This window comes from Hipposideros armiger, unplaced genomic scaffold (genome assembly GCF_001890085.2).
Source record: "Hipposideros armiger isolate ML-2016 unplaced genomic scaffold, ASM189008v1 scaffold_10, whole genome shotgun sequence".
Classification (NCBI taxonomy): Eukaryota; Metazoa; Chordata; class Mammalia; order Chiroptera; family Hipposideridae; genus Hipposideros; species Hipposideros armiger.
In genome coordinates, this window is record NW_017731360.1 from 6566866 (window position 1) to 6586082 (window position 19217).

Consider the following 19217-nt stretch of genomic DNA (forward strand, 5'->3'; position numbering starts at 1 on the left):
GCAGCTGCTGGCCACTCACGTGGGCTGCTGGCTACATACAGTAGCCCATGGCAACCCACTGTCACAGGGGCTGCAGCCGCGGTCCAGCTCCAGGTCGAGCTGTTGTTCACCATCTTAGCTGTAGAGGGTGCAGCGTCACTGGCCCTCATGTGGGATCCGAACTGGGGCCCTGCTACTCAGAGCTGGTGTCCCAAGCCAACTCCTAACCAACGCGCCAGTCAGTCAGCCCTGTTCGTTCATTTTTTTATTCAGTGGTTGCGAGTGTCTGAGTGCTTCCTAAAAAGCAGCAGATGAGGGGAGAGATACAGGTATAATCATTAACCACTATGAGAGACTTACTAAGGGCCAGGCACCTATCCTATAAAGTATAGGAGACACAACAGAAAAAGTCAGTATGCTCCCCATCTTCATTATGTTTATATACTGGAGTTCCCAGTCTATGAAGTTAGCAATGAAGTATAATTAAGCGCTATGATAGGAATACTATTATAACACAGATGGGGTAGAATGTGCAGGTAACAGACAGCAACTAAAAGGTTGTATGGTCAAAAATTTATATTCCCTAAAATCAGTGGCACATTCTAAATAATACAGAATGTTTTCCTTATATAACATTCCCACAGTGTTTCTATCATTTTAATTCAAGGGTTCTCAAACTTCAGTATGCATCAGAATCACCTGGAGGGCTTATTAAACTAGAACGCTGTGTCCCAGGCCCCAGTGTGGGATTTGCATTTCTAACAAGTTACCAGGTGATGTTGGTATTGCTGGTCTGGGGACCACACTTTGAAAAATCACTGGTTTGGTATAAAGATATACTACTTCAAAGTATTCTGCAAATCTGTAACTTTAACAGTTTTTAAAAAAGCGTAGGCTAAGTCCAGCTGTGAAGTACATAGATGAAGGAAAGTTACTTTGACCCTGACAGACTTCCTAAGAGCTCAGAGTTGCAAACACAAGGCTTCTTGTTTAATAAAAAGTCCAATTTCAGATGTTATAGTATGTAGTGAGCTAACTGACCCACTTATGTTTAAGAGCACACACTCCCTTGCTCTCTGACAATTAAAACTGCTAATTATGTTGTAAATATTCTTAACTAAACCTTTACTCCTATGAGAACCGTAAATGGCAGTGCTCTTCACATACCTATGTTTCAATGCTTGGAATAGAAAACAAATTTGACCTTACAATTAACAGACTAAATGCTTCATTCAACATCTTATTTGTTTGCTGTTTTACTGGTGGTATATCCTGATCTCCACCCTTTCCCACCTACTGCTAATATTAACTTTTCTAGTCACTAGTTTTGAGCCTACCAACTCTGAATACATCTCTTCTTGAGTTTCCAGGCTGGAAAACTGGGCACTCAATCCTCAAAAGTTCTAAAGGAACAAAGATGCCACATTTTTAATCTGAAAACATCACTGAGTAGCTTCTAAAAACGTGGAACCAATTACATACTTCATTTTATCTATGTCCCTCAGTGTTTATTAATTGCTCCTAGTTAGGCCCTTCAGCTGTATTTTACCACTTTCCAGGAACTTTACTTGGTTAGTACAAGACTCAAAGTCTATTAATCTGTTGTACTCTTATAGGGATTAGGGCTGCAAAAATTGTATCCAGTAGAAAGATTTGTTTACATGCAATGTAATACACCCAGTGAATTTAAGGCCTTTTTCTAACATGGATCCTTCTGTATTCTGAACGAATCAGATCTTAATTAGAATCCCTTTGTCCAATTTATCTCACAATTTAAAACAATATTAAAGCATTTTAGAGAGTTCAGGGAACAATGATTTAAATAAAACTGAGAATCGAAAAAAGAATCAGGGGGGCCGGCCAAGTGGCGTGATGGTTAAGAACTGGCTTGGGACACCAGAGGGCCCCGGTTCGGATCCCACATATGAGGGCAAGTGACACTGCCCTTCACAGCTAAGATGCTGAACAACAGCTCAACCTGGAGCTGGGCTGCCGAGAGTCGCCTGCGACGGCGTAGGCTGCAGCCCCTGTGGCAGTGGGTTGCCATGGGCTACCGTGTGTAGCCAGCAGCCAGCGTGAGTGGCCAGCAGCCGCAGTGAGCCGTCCAGAAGCCGGCGACTGATCTGCCTCACCCGGGAAGAGCGCAATGATGGTGCCAACTTGGGCCAGTGAAGCAACGTCCTCCACAACTAGACTGAAGAACAAAAAAACGACAGCAACTTGTCTGTTCCCCTTCCCCAGCAATGTTCCCATCCCCCAATCCCCCCCCAAAAAAAAAAAGAAAAAAAAAGAAAAAAGAATCAGGGGAGGTTAGCCTAGAAAGCAAAAGACTAAGAGGCAACTTGAAATCTTCAAGAAAGGTAATCTTCACAACACAGGGAATAGAGTCAAGGGAATTGTAACAGCTATATACGATGTCAGAGGGGTAGTAGATTGGGAGAGGGGAGGTTATCCCTTTGTGAGGGGTATAAATGTCTATTACATTGTTTTGTACACCTGAGACTAATAAAGAAAAGAAAAGAAATGTCATCTTCCATGTTTGGAACAGGACTGAACATTTATTTAATGCCTATTATGCATCAAATACTGCACAAATATTACCCCACTTAGCCTAAAAAATAACTCAGAGAAGTAGCTGGTACTATCTCCATTTTACAATTGAGGAAACTGAAACTCAGAAGTTAAACTGATAAATCATGAACTATTAAAGTATCAGAATAAAGGTTAAATAAAACCCAGGCTTTCTCTAACTTCCAACATCATGCTTTTATTATTGCCTCTCAATGAGGGGTTTGTGTGTTGTAGGGGTGGGGTGGCGGACTTGCTTTAAACAAGAAAAAGCTTATTTTGTAAAATTTTGGGAAATCCAGTTTATAACCTCAGACACTGTCATGCTGAAAGGGCTAAAAATGAAAGTGCTCTGCAGGAGCCTCAGATGTTCGGGTATTTTTCCCCCCAATTCTCTATTTCTCTCCTTGGTCTCACTTCTCTTGGGAGAGCTAAGAGTAGGCTATAATGGGAAGAAAAAAAATCAAGAAGAAGCTTCTTAAAAATGGCTTACTCTAGGGCAAAAGTACTTTCTAGACAACCTTTTTGAAACTAACTCCTTTAAGTGATCTCTGCCTGGGCCTCTAGAGACCTTGGATGTCCCAAGAGCCAAAGAAAACCTAAGGTGTAAACAACACAGAATGGTGTTACCCATTTGATTCGTAGCCAGACACCTTCACTAATCATCTTATCCAGTGCCTTCTACGTATCAGGAATTTTGTATTTATTGTTTCATTTTGTCTTTATAACCAGGATTATCCCCATTTAACAACTTAAGAACTTTGGGCTCAGAAAAGTTATGTAACTTGTCCAAGATCACAAAACTAATTAGTGATAGAGCAGGTACATAAACCCAAGTCACTCCTTACTTCAGTCAGAGTAAATTCAACTCATCTTGTGGCATTTCTCTTACTATTTTTTAGTATAACTTAATCTTTCCCTTTTTGGTAGGTCTTGTCACAACCAGACAGTAAACTCCTAAGGGTGAGGCTTTTTTTTTTAATGTATGTCTCAAAGGAAAGAGTATCAGTTTTGAAGCTAGACAGAACTGAGTTTGATTCCCAGCTCTGCTACAAACTTGCTATGTGACCTTGAACAAGTCATTAAACCTCTATTAGTCTTCCCTTCTTACTTTTAAAAAGGAGAATAAGAAAAAAAGAAAGATAAGGATTTAATGAACACAAAAATGTTAATACTAGAGAAGTTTGAAAAAATTATATACAAACTTTATCAACTAGACTAGCTTAACTAAAACCAGACTACCATGTACACTCCACTAACTGAACACTCGGTAAGGGTGGCATATGTAACAAGACAATGGTCAAAATTTTCTGACTAAGGCAGCGGTTCTCAACCTTCCTGATGCCACGACCCCTTAATACAGTTCCTCATGTTGTGGTGACCCCCAACCATAAAATTATTTTCGTTGCTACTCTTTAACTGTAATTGTGCTGTTATGAATCATAATGTAAATCTTTTTGTTTTCCGATGGTCTTAGGAGACCCCTGTGAAAGGGTCGTTTGACCCCCAAAGGGGTTGCGACCCACAGGTTGAGAACCGCTGGACTAAGGCATCCAGAGATAGTGTTTCTAAGAGGGTGAGAGTCATAGTCTACCTGCTTCCAAAGATCAGGGGTCACACCCTCCTGTTGACTCTCAATGCACTTAGTTCATACTTCTAACCCCAGCACTACTTCCCCGTTAACCATTTATAGACCCCTTCCATTACTAAACTGAGCATCTGCCGTTCTTACTTAGTACGATGCCTAATACACAATTGGCATCTATAAACATTTACTGAATGAAAGAAATGTACCATTTACACTTCCAACTTCCCTTAAAGAGTCACATGACTTTATCATTCCCAAATTCGTAATTCTCTGCCCTATACCTGTTCTCTTGGTACCACCTTTTGAAATCACAGGTCCAGTAAGTTTACTATCTTTGTTTAAAAACACGGCCAAGTGGCTCAGCTGGTTAAGAGCTCGCTCAAGAGTGCAAGCTCTGAGCAACAGGGTCGTCGGTTTGATTCCCGGCCCGAGCTGAGCTCGCCAACAGGTGGCAGGATGGCTCAGCTAAAAAAATAATAATAATAATAAATAAAAACACATTATTTTTATTTATCAAATTATTTATTATTTTAAGGAAGAGCACAGATTTTAACTTTTTTTGGGGGGCAGTCATGGGCCCCTTTGAGAATCTGATGAAAGCTACAGAATAGCTCCCCAGAAAAGGATACAAACAAAATTTCATATACAATGTTAATTAAGGGTGGGTACTGGTTCAAAATAATCCCCCAAAGCCTGAGTTAAGAGCCCTATAAGGGGCTCAATCCTCACATTCCAGGATAGTGGCAAAGCCTATTATGGCATATTGACCATGGTCTCCCAAATCCCCTTCTTAGGACACAACACTTAGAGTTTAAGACTTTTTTTCCTTAAAAAATTTTTTGAGATAATTGTAGATTTATATGCAGTTGTAAGAAACAAGAGATCTCATATACCCTTCACCCAGTTTTCTCTGTGGCAACATTCTACAATACAATAAAATCAGAAAATTAACATTAATATAATATATTGACTTAATTCAGATTTCGCCAGTTTTACATGCACTTATTTGTGTATCTTTAGTTCTCTGCAATTTAATCAGGTTCATGTAACCACCACCAGTTAAGGTACAGAACAGTTCTATTACAAGGATTCTTCATGCTACACTTTAATAGCCACAGTTACTTCCCTCTATTTCTCCCTCACCATTGGCAACCACTAATCTGTTCTCCATTTCTAATTATTTTGTCTTTGCAAGAATGTTAAATTAGTGGAATTACACAGTATATAACTTTTTGAGATTGGCTTTTTTTTTATTCAGCATACTTCTCTTGAGATCTATACAAATTCTTGCATTCATCAATAGTTCATTTCTTTTTATTGCTGAGGTAGTAGTCCATGGTATGATGTGCCACAGTTTAAACTATTCACCCATTGGAGACATACGGTTTGTTTTCCGTTTTTGCCTATTATGAGTAAAATTGCTATGAAAATTCATGTACAGGTATCATATGGACCTAAGTTTTAATTTTTCTGGGATAAATGCCCAAGAGTGCAATTGCTGAGTCACATGGTAAACACGTTTAGTTTTATAAAAAACTGCTTTATCAGACACACACGCACACAATATTTTGCTTAATTTTACCAATATTATGTTCTATAAAAATAGTATTGTACTATATGTATGCAGCCTTATGGAATTTACTTTTTCACCTAATATTAGATTTCCAAGATTTCTCTATGTTGTTGCAAGTAGCTGTAGTTTTCATTTTCATTGCTGTATTAATATTTCATTTTCAAAATCTCAGTATTCAATCAATGGTGAAACAAGTTGTACCATTTTGTGAAGGTGCACCACTTCTGAATGAAGCATTCACGTCCAAGTTTCTTTGGGTATATTCCTAGGAATCCTATTGCTGAATTTTAAGAAATTTGAATGTTCAACTTTCAGATAAAACGCTAAACTGTTATCCAAAGTGGCTGTACCAATTAACACTTCTACCATCAAAGTTTAAGAGTTCTTCTAATTCACATCCTCTCAAGCCCTAAGTCTTGTTTGACTTAATTTTTGTCAGTGTCACAGGTTTTTATCATTTTCCTGTCTCCAAAAAATTTTCTCATTTATTTTCATTTACTCTTTCAAGTTACTTTATCTTCAACATGTCAAGTTGAAAAAATAAATCTAGTTGGAGTTAGTTTGAAAAATGCAAAAAATCAACATGTTAAAAGTTCTGTCATCTTTATAACACTAGTTCCTCCTCACCCACCCCTCCACACATGCCCCTTTCAGAATATTGCATATTCCTTTTTTTATTCAGATCTTCCTTTATCACCTTCAATAAAATTTTAAGTTGACAATGTGATGACAATATTCCTCATCTGTAATATTGAGATAAAAATTCTTTTGCCTCATAGAATGGCCGGGAAGAGAAAATTCCAAGTAGCATGTCTCATGGCACATGTTACATGCTCTACAAAGGTTAAATATTGTTGTTATTGTTTATGATTATTCACATACATTTTGAACTGATTTTTATTGCTCATCCCAAGGCATTTGATACTATTCTAAAAATGAGATCATTTTGTCAATTCTTTTCTAACTGGCTAATACTTATAGATCAGAAACCTACTGATTTGTACATCTTTATCTTGTAATCAGCCATATCACTGACCACATTCCTAGGTAAACAACCATGATGTTGTTGCAAATAGTGATAACTTCTGCTTTTCTTTCCTAATATTTATACTTATACCTATATTAGGCCTATAATTTCTTTGCAATTCCACTTTCTGGTTTAAAAATGTTTTCCAGCCCTGTAGAATGAAATGGGAACGTTTAGGTATGTTTCTATAGTATATTGTAAATAAAATAACGTAATTAACTATTTTTAAAGTTCCAGTAGACTATGTCAATGTTCTCCACTGAGTGCTTTTGGAAGATGAATTTCTGAGTATCTTTTCAAGATCTTCTGGGGATTATTAATCCACACATATTCAAATGTTTACTTATTCCTGAGTTATTTACACTAACTTATATTTTCCTAATTGTGGAAAGTAGAAAAAGAACACTGATATACTTAAAAGCATTTTATGTTTATTATGTAAATATTTTACACAAATTATAAATTATTTTTGTTTCAGAAAACAAGCATGGGTACACTGAGTCCTTGCATGTCTGCAAACGCACTTGATTGTCATCATAGTTAAATACCAATTAGGCTAATATAGAAGTCAATATTTAAAACCTAAATCCTTTCGAACTGTGTTGATATCTTCCCATTGTACAATGAAGATGATTATCATTCATCAAATATTTAGTAAGAGGCCACTCTGTGTGGCGCTCTTCAAGGAACAGGAGATACAGTGGTGAACAAAGCAGACAAGATTCCTGCCCTGGTGGAGCTGACATTCTAGTTGTAAAGGGACGGTCAACAAACAAATACACAACTACAATATATGATACATCAGATGCTAATAAGTGCAAAGTAAAGTTGGGAAAGGGACAGGGAAAGTTTTGTGGATGGCGACGGAAGAGTGATCTGGGTCTTCTGGTACCTCTGGGAATGGGCAGAGGTGCCTGAAGGAGTCACAATCCCAAGTGCAAGGCTGTGCTCTGCTTTATGGGTTTCCTTCTTCTCTATCTTGGCCTTGTCATCTTCATTGCTTTGTTAGCTAGCACTCTGATACATTCAAGTGGATTTTAATATTTTGTCCAAGTAGTAGTACTAAATATTTTTATAAGTACAATTTGTTGCAGGTGCTGCAGTGGAGTGGTGGAGAGTGTTAGGTGTGTAGATCCAGACTCAGACTGACTTCAAATCCTAGTTATGCTTTTTAATAATTTTGTTACTTTGGGCAATTTAATCTCTGTATGAATGGTTCCCTCATCTGTAAAAGTGAGAGTAAGAGTAACTTCCTCATAAGGATTGTCGTGGAGAATAAGAATAACTTCCTCATAAGTACTGTCGTGAAGACTAAGTATTTGATGTAAAGTGGTCAGACCAGCACCCGGCACAGTATGAGTTAGCTGTATTTTTCTCACACGTATTCTTATCAGAGCTTAAGTACTACTACTATTCTGTCTTCTCTCTGAGTCTCATATGTCCTCGTAGTTGGTTGACTTCACTACAATCTCTTTTCCAGATCATTCAAAAATACCTTAAACGTTGGGTTCAACATATATCAAGATTTATCCATGCTAAGAAATTTCCATAGATTTCAAGCCTGTTCTCTCAATAAGCCAGCATTACTTTAATCCCACTTCTCCAGTTAAAATTTCAGTTTGGTTAGGAAAAAAAAAAGACAAAAAAGCCCGTTAAAAAAATTAAAGAACATTCTCTTGCAACAGAAGTTAAGCAGTGAGAGAGGATGAAAATTATAAGTAACTCTAAAGGATCAAGAGTTTTGAGTTATCCCAAGAAACCATCTTTTACTTAAAAGATGAATACCATACCAGGTTATTTGTGTGGTCAGAAAGGCAAAAAATACCTTGCGTTTTCATACCATATTCAGTACCATAGATTTTTAACTTGTGATGACAAGTTATTGTCTAATGATTATAGGTCAAAGGGAACTGTGCTAGTGCTTTTATACATCTTTTAATCCTCACAACTCATCACCCCACTTTACAGTTGAGGTCACTGAGGTTCAGGAAGTTTCCCAAGAGTAGGGTAATTGGTCAAAGGTCAGAATTTCAAGTCCAAGTCAACACCTTAAAGTCATAAAGTTTGTTATTTTATTCTTACAAATTTAACCTGGACTAATTAAAGACTTGAGGAAATAAAAATTAGACTACCAAGTCAACCTTTACCACTCTAACATTCCTAAATCTGCATGTACTTGCTTTCAAATTCAAACACCTGGTGTTTGTTACATGCAAGACAATAAGAAAAATATAAATATAAAAAGCATTCCTTGCTTTCAAAAAGCTTGCCAGAAGAACCCGCGAACAGTAATGCTTCAAACAATCCGTTACAGAACAGCAAAGCACTGCGTTGATAATATAAGCACTTTATCTAACTGTTCTTATTCTTGACCACTGAGTGCTTTATGTTTTTAAAGACCCCTTAGCAATGTTGGGAGATAAGAGAACAAAGGGGGAAATATTTTCATAACGATCTGCCCACTATATTAACCTTGTCAAAAAGTCCAATTAGTCACTCATTCAGTGTTGAAGGCTGTGAATTTTTACTTAATAAAATCTAGGTGTCATAAGACATACTTATTAAAACAACGTTTCAACTAGAAGTGAGGGCAAAACAGAGGGCTTTAGGGAGAAAGAGCGACTAGATGATTGGCCAGTGCAGAGCAGGAAAGGAGCGACAGAGAACAAAGACTACTATTCCTAATCTAGTATTTCACTACTGAAGCAAAAAGGAAAAAACCCCAAAGAACAAGCCTCTTAGGTCCAAGCTTGCAACTTCCTCAATTTTTGTCCATTTCGTTGGGGAATGTCATGCAAACCACCCTTTATCTCCCTCTACCCTGTTTCACTGTCTCTAGAGTTATTTTCCCCTTTCTTGAATGATGATGAACACAAGTTGTAAAATAAAAGGGTCGGGCCTTCCAGCTCTGCAACAGTTATTATTTTACGTGCTTAAGTTGGAAATTTGATTCCGAGAAGCTCAAGAGTCGATTCCCACAGGTTGCTCCTACCTCGGAGCAACTTAAGCTCCAGTTACCGCTAAGTCTGACCGGGTCCTAGCAACCGCGGCGCGCTGGACAGGGCACTCCAACCTCACCCCATCTCACCTCCGCCCTCCCTCCCACGGTCCCTCCCCGCTCAGGCTGTCTTCACCTCCTACACCCTCAGTTGAGGCGCCTACCGCCACGCGCAGTCAAAAAAGCTTTCCCTTTGGGGGAAGGGAGAGATAAAGGTTCATTTCTGGAAGAATCTGAGCACTCGGGACGCGGGGCAGCTGCAAGAAGTGGGAGGGGGAACGACCAGAAAGGGGGCGGGGAGCGCAGCACTATCCACCAACATCTTTGCACTCCGAGATCGCCAAGTGCCTTTCGGGCCTCCACTGCAGCCGAGACGTTCTTTCTTCCTTGCACCCAGGGCCGGGATGGGAATGTGGACTCCAGACTCCCCAAGATGAGGATGAGGAAGCGGGAAGGGGAGTTCACGACTGCCTCGGTCCCGAGGGGGCGGGAAGCGAGAAGAACAAAAGCCGCTGCCACCCATACTCCCGGGTAGCCGGGCGACCCAGAAGGACCCGGGAGGCCCGCTTACCTGCCGTCAGCAATTGCATGGCGTGAGTGAAGGACGGGTCGAGCGAGTCCTTCTCGGCCATGAGTTCGGGCAGGTACTTGTTCTCCGGCTCCATTTTGACGGAGGCAGTGGCCGAGGGGGGCAGCAGCGGTGTCGGAGCAGGACCGCCCACTGTCGTGTCGGGACCCGTGGCGGAGGGCGGCAGCAGCGGTGGCGGCTGCGTGGCGGGCGAGGCCCGGGCGGCCCCCCGGGACCCCCCTCCGCCTCCCCGGGACCGATGAGGCATCGGCGGCTGCCGAGACGGCGCCTGACGCACTGAAGGGTGGGCACCTGAGGGGTCCATGGAGCCGCTGCGGCCTGAGGACCGGCTCATGCGCGCGGCGGGGTCGTCCCGGCGCTGCATTGGGGAGGATGTGCGATCGATGAATCGAGGAAGAGACGCGGCAGCGGCAGAGGCCCGAGTGGCAGTTGGCGGGGGTAGGAGACTGGAGCGACGGCGACCGAAACCGACCCGAGCGACCCAGCGAAAGAGCACCGGAAATGAGGCGTCGCGCGTGCGCAGCAAGTCACCGGCACCGCCCTTGGGTCTCTCCGCGAAGAACAAAGTCCCCAGTTGGGCCACGGCGCCTGCGCACCGCCGCGGAGCCGAAGAAGTCGCCACCCTGCTCTCCTTTTCCCTCCGAGCCCGCCAGGCCAAAGCCTTGTGCGCTTGCGCGGGTGGCCGCGGACCGCGCTCGTTTTCTTAACCACATGACTGGGCGCTAGCGGGACACGTGTCTCCTCCCTCTTCGGGCCGAGTGCGCGGTGGGGGCGGGGCTGTGGAATGTCTTTGTCTGCGCGCGGGCCCGCGGAGTGTGGGGCGGGAGACCTGTTACTTGCGGGACCACGCCTCCTGTAACGGCTAAGCCGTAGGGTGGGGGACGGGAGGTTGTGCTCAATGGGGTGGGAGGGGTTATTGAGGTAGAGGAATAAAAGACTGGCGTGGGAGACGCGAGGTGCGGGTGGCGTGGGGAAGAGAAAATTGAGGCTGGCTGGGCCTGGGAAGAGAAGAGAGAGAGAGACGGCTCGGGAGGCTTGGGGTAAAGAAGGAACGACCAAGGGAGAGTCTGACGCAGGGATGAGGGGTGCAGATGAAAAAGGAAAGCTTGGAGGGAGAAATTGAGGAAGGACGCGGCAGTGGGAAGACTGAAGGCTGTTGGAGGACTTGAACTAAGATTCTTGCGCAAAAAAGTGGGATAGAGGCCAGGTCCTTAATCCGTGATGGTTGCATCATTAGGGTGGCTCCTGCCTCTTTTTGGGCCCTTCACGATTGATAATTCCAAGACCTGTTCAAAGAGATCCTTACCACTGCTCTCAAGGCCAATGTATGTAGTGGACAGTCTCCCAATGCGTTCTCCTCATCCTGGATATACCTGGTGCCGTCTCTAACCTTTTCTTTCTTCCACAGATTTTTGCTCCTCTCATTCTAAGCACTCCCATCCCTTTTCCTTCTGTATCAGTTTCCCAAAATAAGCCAATGCTTTTGAAGAGCATTTCTGGAAATTATCTTCTGGGTGCCTGGAAACTGTTGATTTTGGGATCTGAAACTTCAACAAGAGAACATTAAGGCCTGGCTACCTTCTTGTGAGTGGGGGAGAGAAATCACAGAAATGAGAACAAAACACAAATATCTTCAGAAATTATCACATATATTATATAGATATATTTCCGGTGTCAGATGCAGTACTTTACTTTGAGGTCACAAAGGTAGTTTATATTCAAGTAGGAGAAAAAAAGAGTATTTAATTGTAATGAAAAATTGCAATGTGACAAATGCCAAGAGATAAGTGAATATTAAGTACGATTGGAGTTTAAAGCACAAGATAGATTTCAACCAGGGGAGAATGAGTTCCAGGCAAAGGGAAGCGTGAATAAAAGAGCAGAGATGAGAATGTCAGAGATGCATTTAAGGAATGGGAGTGATCGAGTTGTGAAGAAATAGTGGGGTGAGACATCAAAGGCATGGAGAAGGGAAAGGGGGCAAGGAGGATTTATAGCTCCCTAGCAACTCATTACTGCTGCTGTCCTTGAAAATTCTGCTTGGGTGATGGCGTTACAAATGGCTGAAGTGTCCTTGCTCTGTAATGAGATGCCCAGATAAAGGTACCTTGAGCTGAGGCTAATAAAACTTTGATAAGGAAGTGTCTGAGAAGGAGCTGGGTAGTGGTATCTATGGGTTTCTAGACTAGAATCAACATTCTTACCTGATGGCTGCCAAACCTTGACTTACTTTCTCTGAGGATGGGGTTGAGGGGAGGTATGAGCTCTTCTTCGTGGTGAGATGCACAAAAGGTAATTTATGAAACGATGGTTGTGTGCCCGCAGTGTACTTACCAAGTACATGGTGCAGCAGCCTTCCATTGTGGGGGGAGGGGTGGAGAGTGTGGGGGGAGGAAACCTCCCCTAGGAATTGGAAAGAGTAATTCCTGCCCTGAAGCCTAGAGGTCTGCAGTTCATTTTATGTGGACCACGGTATGCTACCCGACGTTCTCCTGAAGGTATTAACAGTATGGCCTTGTGAAATGACTGACTTTGGAGTCAGGTGGACAAATTTAAATCTAGCAATGCCTTGTCTTTGCTGTGTGTCATTGGGAAAACCACAACCTGGCTGAGCCTTAACTTCCTTCTCTATAGAGTGGAGGTAATGACATCTGCCTTGCAGAATGGTGGACATTAACAAATATCAGTGTAAACCTCCCGATAGTAGGGCTTCTAAACAGCAGTAATAATAATTATTATGTCATTTAGTGCCTAATGAAGAGTTTTGGGTGCTCGTGTTGGCTGTGGATCTGCACGGCCTGCTCTCTAATCTCTTGTGTTCACAAACCGTAACTGTACTTTGTTTTGGACCGGGGAGGTTCCAAAAAGACTGTTTCTTCTACCCTATTTACTCACATAATCCAGTTACTATGGCATATAGGGTGCAGGAGCAATTGACAGCGTAGTGATTCAGAAGGAGTTAGGGCGAAAGCTGGCTCTTCCTCTAACCTGCTGAATGATAGAGCACGTTACTTAACCGTTCTCAGCCTCTGCTAATCCTTCTCTTAGCCACCGCAGGGCTCTTGGGATTAAAAGAGGGAGCATCTGTATTCAGCACAGGGGCTGGCAATTAGTAGGTCATTGATAAGCGATAGAGGCCATTGTTATTACTACACACATTGACTGAGTACCTTATTGCAGACTTTCACTTCATGTGAGTCCCTAACCAGACGGGCTGAAAAGAATAGAGGTTTGCCTGACCTGTGTGATCTTCACGAATGGGGGATCCGCAGGCCCTCTTTGCCTCTCCTGCTTCACAGCCAGTTCCCGGGAGAAGGGCTCCGGCCCTGAGCAGGAGAGTTTCTTTTCCGAGAGTGTAGTTAGTGTAGTTCATCTGTTCAATCTTAAACACCTACTTAGTGCCAAATATATGGAGGTGGAGAAGGAGACAGGGAGACCAAGATTCAACATTTTAAAGTGTTTTTCTAACATTTTTTAATTACAAAAATACATACTTCTAGCTTTAAGAAAAATCCAACCATAATAAAGGCAGAAAGTGAAAAGTAAAATTTCTCCCCAAATCTTGCTCACTCACTTGACTGCCCTTCCTTAAAATATCCACTATTCAGTGGTTCAGTGTGTAGCCTGCCAGACATTTTAACACATCTATATGCGAGTCTGTCTTTTTTGTTCTAAACATAAACGGCAGCATTCTGTGCCAACAGTTTTTTACTTGTTTTTAAATAAAATATTCTGGCCACCTTTCCTTGTCAGTATATAAGTTTGCTTCATTTTTTTCATGGTCTTATAGTATTATATTGAGCGCTTTTAACCAGTCCCCTTCTGATAAAGATATAGGTGATTCTAGCTTTTCAGTATTGCAAACCATACTGCAATAAGCATCACTGTATAGAACATCTTTGTGCATAATATCAATATATCTATAGGGTAATTCCTAGAAATGGCACAAAAAGACTGCGCCAAGCAGCAGGGTAGGTAGCATCTTCTTTTTCCACCCCCTCAATCAATTTCGGGTACTGTCTTCCCATCTTTTTAGTCTTCATCAATATGGTAGCTGAAATGGCGTGAGATTGAATAAGAGTCCATGCCCTCAAGCTCATTGTTTAGTGGAGACAAATATGTAAACCAAGAGTGACCATGTAATAGTGTGAAAAGTGTTATAATCGAGCATGATACAAATTGCTGTGGGAATATGCAGGAAGGAGTGACTGACCAACTGCTGACCGGAATTTGGAAAGTCGCCAGGTGGGCTATGAGGGCAGGGCATTTAAATGTTGGGGGTTCAGCAGAGCTTTGTCCCGTGCCTATACGCCCGCCTCTAATAGGTTCATGACTCTGGAATTGAGATCTCTAGCCTAACCTTCCGAGTTCCAAATCCAAATAGCCAAGTGCACCCCTGACATCTCCATTTGGACATCTCAGAAGACCCTCAAACTCAACATGTCCCCAGTAGAACTCAAACTGCAGCCATTAGCAGTGCTGCTTCAGGGCCCGGATGACTTATGTAGCTTGGGGCCTGGGAGAAGCTCCTCTTTTAGGACCCAGGCCTGTTCCAGCACCTTGAGAGCATCAGGGCCAGCAAAACTTAAGGAGATATTCACTTTCAGGGCCATCCTCCTTGCTTGCTTACCTCACTCTATTCCTGAGCTGCTCTTAGCATTCCCACAGAAGGCACCTTTGGTAGGAGCCATGGGCAGGGACAGAGGGGATTGGAGCAGGGTTGGTGTGCCCAAGTGTGGACTTGGCCCCACTGCTTTGTCTTACAGTCACATGTAGAAAGCTCCTAGAAGTGTCCCAAAAATACTTGAAGGGGATTTTGCAGGGGCAACAATAGAAACTCAGAATGATTAGTTTCACATGGTTTTTTTTAAATCCACAGGTGCGTAAGCCTGCATGATATTTGGATAATAATAATCTTTTTTTCTGCCTGTCCTCCCAACCAGGAGGTGAGTGGCTTGTGGGCAGGAACTACTTCTGCCTCTATATACAAAGGTTGGAACAGAACAGGCATTGGATACATGTATGTTGATCAAGTAAATATCTGCAAAATAAACTCATTCTCCCTGTTGCCTTTATCATTGACTTGCTCCTCCTTCGGTGTCCCCTGTCTTAGGAACACTACCCCCAACTCATTGCATAGCTGGAAACCTAAGAGTCATCCTCCTCTCCACTGCCTCACCACTCTACCCCCACCATACACAATCTGTATCTACATCCAATTGTTGTTTACTTCATAAATATTGCAAATCCCATCCATGTTTCTCTGTCTCCATTACCCCTGTGTCCATCTGAGGTGCTATAATGCCTCACCTGAACTTCTGCCACCTCTGAACTGGTCCCCTACTTCTTCTCCTGCTTCTGCACCCTTTCTCTATTTTCCACCCAGAAGCCAGCATAATATTTTCAGAATGCAAATCTGATCATGTCTGTCTGTGTCACCATATCGCTCCCCCCCTACGCACGCGCGCGCGCGCACACACACACACACACACACACACACACCTACCTTATTAAACCTTCTCAGCGACTTCCCATTGCCCTTAGGATAAAGACCAGAATGTTAATCATGTCCGACTGAGCCCTGCCCACAATGCCAGCCTTGCCTGGCTTTTCTGCCTCCCCTCATGCCATTCTCCTCCTTAGTTCCTGTGCTTAGCAACCCTGGCCTTTTTCAGTTCCTCTAATAAGCCAGATTCCTGTCTCCCCCAGATGGCACACTTTCTGGCTCCTTTGCCTGAAACCAATCACTTCTCCCTCACCCCAACCCAGCCCTTGCCTGCCCCCTGCCTCTTCTCCTTAGATACTATAATTCCCACACATCCTTCAGATACAGTATATGAAAATGTCTCTTCTTCAGGGAAGCCTTCCCAGATCCTCATGGCTCATTCCTAACACCTATTACATTTTATTTTTTTTTATTTTTTTATTTTTTTTAAATTTTTTATTGGGGAATTGGGGGGATGGGAACAGTGCTGGGGAATTGGGGGAAGGGGAACAGACAAGTTGCTGTCGTTTTGTTCTTCAATCTAGTTGTGGAGGACGTTGCTTCACTGGCCCAAGTTGGCACCATCATTGCGCTCTTCCCGGGCGAGGCAGATCAGTCGCCGGCTTCTGGACGGCCGCTCACTGTGGCTGCTGGCCGCTCACGCTGGCTGCTGGCTACATACGGCAGCCCATGGCAACCCACTGCCACAGGGGCTGCAGCCCACGCCGTCGCCGGCGACTCATGGCAGCCCAGCTCCAGGTTGAGCTGTTGTTCAGCATCTCAGCTGTGGAGGGCAGTGTCACTGGCCCTCATATGTGGGATCCGAACCGGGGCCCTCTGGCATCCCAAGCGAGCTCCCAACCATCGCGCCACTCGGCCGGCCCGACATTTTAAATGTGCTTCTTTGTGTTAGTATTTGAGTAACACCCACCTCTGCCATTTGAATGAGGGGAGGAACTTTGCCTGTGGTGTTAAAGGTTATGTCCCGAGCACCCAGTGCAATGCCTGGATTGGTTGATCAATAAAGATTTGTTGGTTCAATGAATAGAAATAGGAATGGCACATGCAGAGACATTAAACCATTACAAAACTTGGCATGGGTCCCTGGAATGACAAATCCATGACCTAGATTGGGGGCGGGTGCATGGCAAAATGGAAGGAGCTGAGGCCCAAAAGGTAGTCTGTGTCTTGATGCTTAAATAAGGAAATTGAATGCCCATGGAGAGCAGCGAGGTGCTGTAGTCACTAGAGTAAAGAAGGAAACCAGGGGCGCACAGGCCATTTTTGGCCTATGTATTGGGTCTTTGGAAAAGTCATGACCCATGTTTGCAACAGATGGCACTAGTTCATTTTTGGAAGTACTAGAGTCGTTCGCATCTATGTTATTGCTATGTCATTTGACAGCTGACAGTTCTAGCATCATTCTTTAAAAAAATTGAGTGATTTAGTTGAGTTTTGGAGATTTCACAACAAGTTGAAGATGGAAGACCAAACTGTGCATTTTTACCATATTTTACTGTTTTACTTCCATAAAGGAAAGAATGCGTGTAAAGCTTGTGAAAAGTTGCAAACAGTTTACGATGACAATGCTCTACAAGAACGTCAGTGCCAATGATGGTTCACGAAATTCTGTGTTGGTGATTTTTATCTCAACGACGCTCCTCGGTCAGGGAGGCCCACCGAGGTTGATGACGACAAAATAAAGGCATTGATCAAGTCAAACCCCCGTTACACGACACGCGAGATTGCAGAAACGTTGAGCATCCATCATTCAAGTGTTCACGATCACCTGAAGAAGGTGGGATATATAAGCAAACTCGATAAATGAACTCAAAAGTTCATTTGACTGTGCATATAAACGTCTGCAATATGCTCATTAAACGTGAGGAAAATGATCCTTTTTTGAAGCGACTGATAGCTGGTGATGAGAAGTGGATTGTTTACAACAATGTAGTGTGCAAACGGTCTTGGTCCCCACATGATGATTCGCCTCAAATGACATCAAAAGCAGACATTCATCAGAGGAAGGTTATGCTCTCAGTGTGGTGGGATTTTAAAGGTGTCGTGTTTTTCGAGCTCCTACTAAGGAACCAAACAATCAATTCGAATGTGTACTGTCGGCAATTGGACAGTTTGAATGAATCCATCATACAGAAACGTCCAGAGCTTGTTAATTGTAAAGGAATTGTGTTCCATCGCGACAACGCGAGACCACACATGTTTGGTCACCCATCAAAAATTATTAGAGCTTGGATGGGATGTGTTGCCACACCCACGATACTCACCTGACCTTGTGCCGTCAGACTTCCACTTGTTTCCCTCTCTTCAAAACTCCTTACATGGTATAACGTTCAATTCAGGTGAGGCTGTAAATCAACACCGTGTTCAGTTTTTCTCAAATAAAGACAGGTCCTTCTATGAACGAGGAATTATGAAGCTCACTGAAAGATGGCAAAAGGTTATCGAACGAAATGGGCATTATATCATTGATTGATTTTTGTTCTTTATATAAATAAATGACCTTTGAAAAACATAGACAAAATATGTCATGACTTTTTCAAAGACCCAATATTTGTTTTAATTGGCCTGTCTAATTTTAAAAAATTGAAATAGTTGCCAGTACTTAAACACTGGCTATGTCATTTGAAAATGTCACTGGGAAATTTCACATTTAAAAAACAATTCTAGATTTCTAGTTATTCTTGAAACATCAGATATTCTAGGAACCCTGTGTTTGTATTCCTCCAAGTAATAATTAACTTCTGTCATTAGAGGGCACTGCCTTGAACTCCTCAGGCATTTTTTGCTATCAGTCTGACTCTCTAAGCATTTGAGTTAGTGACCTAGTTCTAAAGGGATCATTCTGGTGGTGATGGGAGAAGAGATTGGAGTGGATGCAGAAGGGCAATGGCAGCCCAAGAACCCCAGGGAGAGAAGGGAGTTCACATTCAAGTTGGAGACGCCTAGACCCAAGAGATACTACATCTGGACTTAGTCAGTTGGGCCCAGGCTTGAGGTGGGTCAGGGGAATAAGCTTCAGTACCTAGGGCCCCTCTTCCACCATTAGAAGTTTGTTTGGGCTAAAGAGAAGTAAAAATAAAACAGGATATCTGCTGTAGTCCTGGCTGATCTGAGAGTAAATGAATGAAAACTTTGGAACTTTAGCAAGATAAATGTTACCTTCTTCTGGTCTCACCCTTGCCCTCTCCATGCCTCCCAGAGATAAAAGATAAATAAGACCATGGTCCTTACTATAGTGGAATTGACAGTCTGGTGAGAGAAGAAGATATTTAAATAATTGAATGCACAATGTGTGTTAGATAACAGAGAAGCACTCATTCATTCAACAAGTGTATTTTGCCAGACACTGTGCTAGGTGCTGAGGACATAGTCATGAAGAAGACAGAAAT

The 19217-nt window shown here is 42.7% G+C and overlaps 1 protein-coding gene and 1 long non-coding RNA gene across 4 annotated transcripts in view; one reads left to right on the forward strand and one right to left on the reverse strand.

Annotated features, from left to right (window-relative positions):
* Nucleotides 1-10978, reverse strand: part of KHDRBS1 (KH RNA binding domain containing, signal transduction associated 1) — a 40008-nt gene extending 29030 nt beyond the window's left edge. For 2 of the 3 annotated variants that reach the window (XR_002125941.1, XM_019659756.1), the window contains exon 1: nucleotides 10305-10978. Coding sequence is in view for 2 of the 3 variants with exons in the window: in XM_019659756.1 (XP_019515301.1) it covers nucleotides 10305-10686 (382 nt within the window). In the remaining variant the exon portion in view is untranslated. The remainder of the gene's footprint in view (nucleotides 1-10304) is intronic. The other variant, XM_019659769.1, reaches the window with a different exon arrangement.
* Nucleotides 10979-11158: 180 nt separating this feature from the next.
* On the forward strand, nucleotides 11159-15397 carry LOC109391855 (uncharacterized). Its single transcript, XR_002125943.1, has 2 exons — nucleotides 11159-14567; nucleotides 15202-15397. It is a non-coding gene; the product is annotated as an uncharacterized LOC109391855 (long non-coding RNA).
* The last annotated feature ends 3820 nt before the right edge of the window (nucleotides 15398-19217 follow it).